General features: G+C 41.7%; 1 protein-coding gene across 15 annotated transcripts in view; it reads right to left on the reverse strand.

Moving 5' to 3' along the window:
• The window catches only part of TSC2 (TSC complex subunit 2), a 41140-nt gene extending 35121 nt beyond the window's left edge, over window positions 1-6019 (reverse strand). For 9 of the 15 annotated variants that reach the window (XM_065411711.1, XM_065411708.1, XM_065411715.1 and 6 more), the window contains exons 1-7: window positions 5849-6001; window positions 5166-5252; window positions 3950-4060; window positions 3043-3187; window positions 2217-2334; window positions 953-1001; window positions 200-325 (exon numbers count right to left, since the gene is read on the reverse strand). In XM_065411711.1, coding sequence (XP_065267783.1) covers window positions 200-325; window positions 953-1001; window positions 2217-2334; window positions 3043-3187; window positions 3950-4060; window positions 5166-5252; window positions 5849-5986 — 774 coding nt within the window. In that variant the 5' untranslated portion in view covers window positions 5987-6001. Of the gene's footprint in view, window positions 1-199; window positions 326-952; window positions 1002-2216; window positions 2335-3042; window positions 3188-3949; window positions 4061-5165; window positions 5253-5848 lie in introns of all 15 variants that reach the window. The other 6 variants (XM_065411719.1, XM_065411718.1, XM_065411713.1 and 3 more) reach the window with 3 other exon arrangements.
• Between the last annotated feature and the right edge of the window lie 204 nt (window positions 6020-6223).

Consider the following 6223-nt stretch of genomic DNA (forward strand, 5'->3'; position numbering starts at 1 on the left):
AATGGATAGTGTGGCATTTAATAAACTAGAGAAGTGTGGTATATGGTCTGATCTCCTCTCAAAGAACTATTATAATCATAATAAAGGTAACTGGAGTCTAGATTTTTAACATACTAATATCCAGAACAATATTGCTTTAATGAGACAAAACTGTGCATGGTACATGAACTCATGTCAAGGGAAACGAAAGGATTCTGACCTTCCAGCATGGCTCACAAAGCTCCTTAACGTTGATGGTGCGGCACAAGGTGATGATAAATACCGGGAGGCTCTCCGAGGGCAGGCAGTTGTAGCAAACCACAGCATCTAGGACCTGCAGGGAGACCTTTGTGGGGGTGAAAAGCACAATGGTTACACAATTCTCCCATGACCTAGCATTGAAATACAGCAGGTTAAACTCTGTCCTGACTTACGGCCACAAAACTCCTCAGAAGTCAATAGGGATACACCAGGTGTTCATCAGTTCAGGATGTAAACCAAACCATGACAAGGATGGTTAAAGCAATGAAGGGAATCCCTTAGCAAGATCACCCTGGTTCCTTTGTCCCAAGGTTTTATAACTAAATTAATAACTTAGTAGCTGTACAGTGCTTTACACAACCCCAAAGTGCTTTACACAGTTAGTTAATCCTCACAATATTGTACTGTCCTCATTTTACAGGTGGTGAAACTTGAGTAAGAGAGGGATAAGTGACTTGTCCAGTTAGGACTGCAACTCATGATATCCTGGTTCCCACCTCTACGCTCAGACATGTAAGTCATAATGCCTCTCTCCACCCAACGCCCAACAATATAGTAAGCTCCACACTTTGCTACGGCAGCTTTCCCTGAAGGAAAAAAATCCTTGGGAACCCTAGAGGGTTTTGGTCTAGCTACTCAAAAGCGGCCTGATCTGTAATGGATACAGTTCTACAGAATGTAATCGATATTAGAAGAGGCTCCAATTACTGACCTCTATGTCAACCGATGATGATGTCTGAACGCACAATAGGCAGATCATACTGTTGGAGGAAAACGTAGTTAAATATGTTTATTTTAATCAAATTTAACAAATGACCAAAAAAATTGTCCAAAAGTAACACAATTAGATTAGTATAGAAGTTTGCCCTGTTGCTTTCCTGACTGTGGCTCAGTTGATAATACTTCTGGGGATATGCTTAGTGTCACCAGCCCTTTTCTGAACAGCTGGTTTGCAGCTGCACTTAAGCTACATCTCACCACCATTACTATTCATTAAATACGGTTGGGTACCAGGGTCCCAAGTATGTAAATCTAGTGAAGAGAATATGGTCAAGTTCTCATCTCCTATCCAAACTGGGGATTGAGCACTATGTAATTTAACCCAGGTTTATAGACCAGAATATTATAAGAGTTGGTGTATTGCATTATACTGTCTAAGGGCTCATGGACAGATCTTCAAAAGTGCTCAGTGCCAACAAGTAGAATCAGATTTGGGGAGTGGCTGGGAGCTGAGCTCTCTTGACAAACTGGCCTGTGAAGGAAAGTTCTACTCTGAAAAGTGAGCAAACATGACATGGAGAGACTCCACATTTGTTTTTCATTGGTTCCATATCAATTTGGTTGATTTACACAAATAGGTTTCTAATCTGTCACCCCTGCATCTTCAGTTCTGGGTTTAGGAAAGCGAGATGGGTTCTTTCAGGTTTAAGCATCACTGAGCTAGGACGACGAAGCCAGCCAAGTTCTACCTTCACGTACACCCATGCACCCCGCCATCTTCAGTGCAGTTACACAGGTATAATTCTGGGCAGAATTTGGCCCTGCAACTGGAATCTATTGAACTATTCTGCTGACAGGAACAGAATCCAGAAACAGGATCATTTTCCCATAGCTCTTTAGAGCCAAAACAGCTAGGAATAACAAAAGAATACATTTGCCAGAAAAGTCAGCTCTGACAACCACGTACGTTCTGAAATAAAAGCACCTTGGTGCCATTTTTAATCACTTTTCTGACCACAGCCACACTAATACTATTTCAACAGATACCCTTTCCACAACTTTCCCCCCACAAAGCACACTTGCAGAGGCTAGCTGGGTCATTTGTCACCCAACTGGTCAGTCTATGTATACAAAACAGAGATTTGCACGTGCAAATAGATACACCTGGAGGTCTGTTGAAAATTTAGACCACTGAATTTATCCACAAACACTGCCCAGCAATTTAGAAACAATAAGTGTTAATAGTTTAACCTTACTGGACCATATCAGCAACGTAATCTTCCAGGTAACAGCTGTTGAACTTGACCAGGTTCACTAGAACTAGAAGGAATTCTGAAGACAACCCGACATCCATCCACTGCAGGACAAACTCAGCTAAAGGAGAAGGAAGTGGTGGTGTTACAACATGGTTTCAATCCAAAAGTGCTGCAAATTCCCTTCTGGCCCTACTTGCTGAAAAAGAGATCTGTCCTTTGATGTATTTCCAGCTACATAAACTGCTCCCTAGAAGGCAATAATAAAGAGAGAGGGTCGATTGACCAAGGCTGCTATTTGATCTATCACACTCTTCTTAGCTGTTGCTTACAACTGACTTGCTCTCATATCCCTTATCTTGCTATAAACTGCTACATGCATTGAATTCACATTTTTATGAATTTGCTAAGTTTGCCTGGAACGAAACACATTGCAGATGTAAAACAATGTCAGATGGGTTGTATTAAGTTTGCCACAAGACGGCAACAACAGAAAACCCTCCAAAAATAAACAGGCAACAGTTTAAAATTAAGAGAACTCCCCAAACTCACAGATGCAGAACATCCACAGGTTCGTCACTACTATAAAATTGTTTATCACATCAGCATGGGAGAATTTGTACCCTAAGACTTTACACAATAATGTAGAATAGTACATAATTTTTATGCCCTATAGAAAAGCCATGGAATTTTATTTTTAAAAGGTAAAACCAGCATAATGAAGCTTTTTTCAGCATGATTTTAAAACAACGACATTGCAACTTTTGGACAATCCTATGTCAGAATCTGAAAACAACAGCAACCCTCAGCATTTGTATGCAACACCTACCCAATTCTTCCTCCAGGTGAGTTATGGATCTTCCATTATCTGTGAGAGCCTTGAACACTGCAAGCCGTTCATGAAGATCTTCGTTAGAAGGATAATCCTTGATAACCTTAAAGAAATGTGCTCTGAGGATCCCTAGTCTCTCACCCTGAAAGGAGAAAGAATTATAGTGTGAGACACAATAGCAACTGAAAACTAGACTTATTACAGACCATGATTAGGAAACTATAAGAATGTTCTTCACACTTTAAAAGCAAACTTTTCCCCCCTTAGGCTGTGTGAGTGTCTACTGAAAATCTTCCCATGGTCTGCTGGGAAGGCAGTCAGTTCTCCTTAGCCTCTTACAGACGTTTATCAAGCTGTCCCCACTGACCCCAGACAGCTTTTCCAACATTCAGCAGGCCCAGAACCCCAGATGCGGAAAGTGGCCCACGTAGCAACAGCCAGACCACTAATTCCAGGACTTGAAAAGGAAATGCTACAGACAGCACTGCTCAGTGGCATGCTGTAATAGCTTGAGGATTCATAATGAGCTTGACTTGATCAGACTGAAGAAAAGGGCTCATGTACAGAATTTGCCTCAATGCTTGGCATACCTGCCAGAGCAGGGATGCTGCAGGGCAGGATTCAGGTGCTTGACACAGCTGTCTAGATTATACAGTGCCTGCCGCTTGAATTCAGCCACTGCAATCACTCCCCCTTTTCAGGAGTACAAAATTCCTCCCAAATTAAAAGAGAAAAAAGGTTAAACTGAGAGTCAAGAGAATTAATCAAACTGAACGCTAAACTTTTCCTGTTCACTGTGCTGGACTAAGATAAAGAACGAGAAGAATGTAAATGGCAGGAGGCAGCCAGCCAGTGCTATTCATCTTGCTCCATGCAAGCCCTATTTGGAAGGGGGAGGCTTTACCTGTCCTTGAATGATGGCCTTCAGCAGGTGAAGCACAGCATGTCTGGCTTCTGCTGGTAGCTCTGGCTGCAGCATATCAGCTACCACTTTCCATATTGCTTCCACCGCATGCTGTAAGTGGACATAGAAAGCAACAGCACCATTTATTAGATAGCTATCGTTAGCAGGGTTAAGCTTCTTCTAGGGTCTTCCCCCTACGATGCAGTCACTTCTTGAATTGGGGCAAGTTACACTGAGAAGAGTTAACAAGATTCATGCCTCCTAGCTTCCTAATGCCCTCCTCCCTGAGTGCTACTTCTACCCACCTCTCTTATAGCCAGAGTGGAATTTGTGAGCCACATCTGCCCAGCGAAAGTTGGCCTACACATAAACAAAATGACTGGACTGGCTTCATTCATACCATTAGCTATTTCCATGCAAGTCTCTGTGTGGACGCTTTTGTTTTGAGTTTAACCAACATGACAATCTGATATAAAGAGCATCTAATGCAGAGACTTGCACAGACATAATTAAGAGTGTGAATTAAAGCGGATTTAAAGTTATTTCAGTGCCTGTTTGTTCGTAGAGCAACTCTAGGTCAAAGGGAACTAGTGGACACTTCCCTGCAGGACTGTAACAGCTACTAATAAGGTTAGGTCAAGAGCAGAGTCCCACCACCCTACAACAGGTGTTATAACTTTGGTGTCTTCTTTTAAGCACCTCTTAAACTACTTGTTCTGGAAAGCCTTTCAATGATGCTCTCTCTGCTTTGCTTTAGACTGTGAGCTCTTTGTTGTACAATTTATGTTTCCACTGTCCAAATCAGACTAATACAAATTCATAGATTCGAAAGCCAGAAGGGACCATTGTAATCAACTCATCTAACCTCCTTCATAATACAGGCCATAGAAGTTATTTGAAATAATTCGGGGTTGAACTACAGCCTGTCTTTTAGAATAAGATCTAATTTTGATTTAATAATTGCCAGTGATGGAGAGTCCTCCACTACCCCTATTAAATTGTTCCAATGGTCTTTGCAGCAGGGATCATTGATTTCTTATAGGTTTGTACAGCACAATAAAAATGCAAGATATAACTTTCTGGATTACAACAATTATAACAATGTTAAGGTAGGCCAAATTACCTAAGCATCTTGTGACAAGAGAAGTCAAAGGCTGTTACTTAAAGCTTATCTCAATCCTCCTAACATTTACCCTATATCTGACATCAAACATACCTCTTCAAATTTTTTGGTTTTTGCTACTTCACAGATTTGACCAATCGCTCGTATCCGGTTATTTAATCCACACTCTACGCTCAATTCCTGAAAAGAAGAATGGAAATAATTAAGATAATCCAGGCTCTGCCTTTCTTCATGAGAAACATCCCTCTCCATCTCTCAAAATGACCACTTGGATCATTATAAAATTAGCTCCACATTGTCTAAAAAAATTTTTTAGAGCCTAACCATTAGTCACCCCCACAGAGATGCACTCAAATGAAGCTGTAACCAACATCAGCAGGTTAAAACTCATGTAGAATGATGACAGAATGAGGGGGAAATGGAAAGTGTGCTCTAATTTAGCCTAATATAATTGCGCTTTACACTGACACAGCGCCTTTCAGCCAGGCATCTCAAACTACCCAGACATGTTAACTAATTAAGACTTGGCAATACTATGAGGTACGTAACCTTACCCACATTTTATCTATGATTGACCTGAGAGACAGGTAGGATAAGTGAATTGCCCTAGGTCACAAAAGGAGTCAGTGGCAAAGCTGGAAAAAGGACTCAGGAGTCCCGTTTCCCTGTCTCCAGCTTTAACCACCAAGTCACCCCCCCCCTCCATTTTTGTGCTCATCGCCCATTAATCTCAGTTTATACTCTAAACTCAGTCCTCAAACCTTATAACAATTTACCTTGAGTATTTCCGCAGTGATGATAAACTCTGTTTGCTTGCCCTCTGATGATTTGGAACTAGCCCGGGATGGTCCCAGACCTAAGAGGCTCTTAAACTTCTCCTTTAACCCAGGATCCTTGTTTTGCTGCTTCGCCATGGTTGACAAGAAAGCACCAAGAGGCCCCTGCATGCACAAAACAGTTCTATATAGAGAGCTGTAGACAGAACCTATGAATCAGCAAACGCTGGAATCCATCTCACTTTTCAATGGGATAGTTACACACAGCTCTACTGTCGCAAGTCTTTGTGAACAGGCCAAGGATTGAACTCCCTTCAGATCAGGGAAGAGAGACACTGGCAGGTGCAATGCTGTCAGGTATGTGGGATACTTGTG

This window comes from Emys orbicularis, chromosome 10 (assembly GCF_028017835.1).
Source record: "Emys orbicularis isolate rEmyOrb1 chromosome 10, rEmyOrb1.hap1, whole genome shotgun sequence".
Taxonomy (NCBI): Eukaryota; Metazoa; Chordata; order Testudines; family Emydidae; genus Emys; species Emys orbicularis.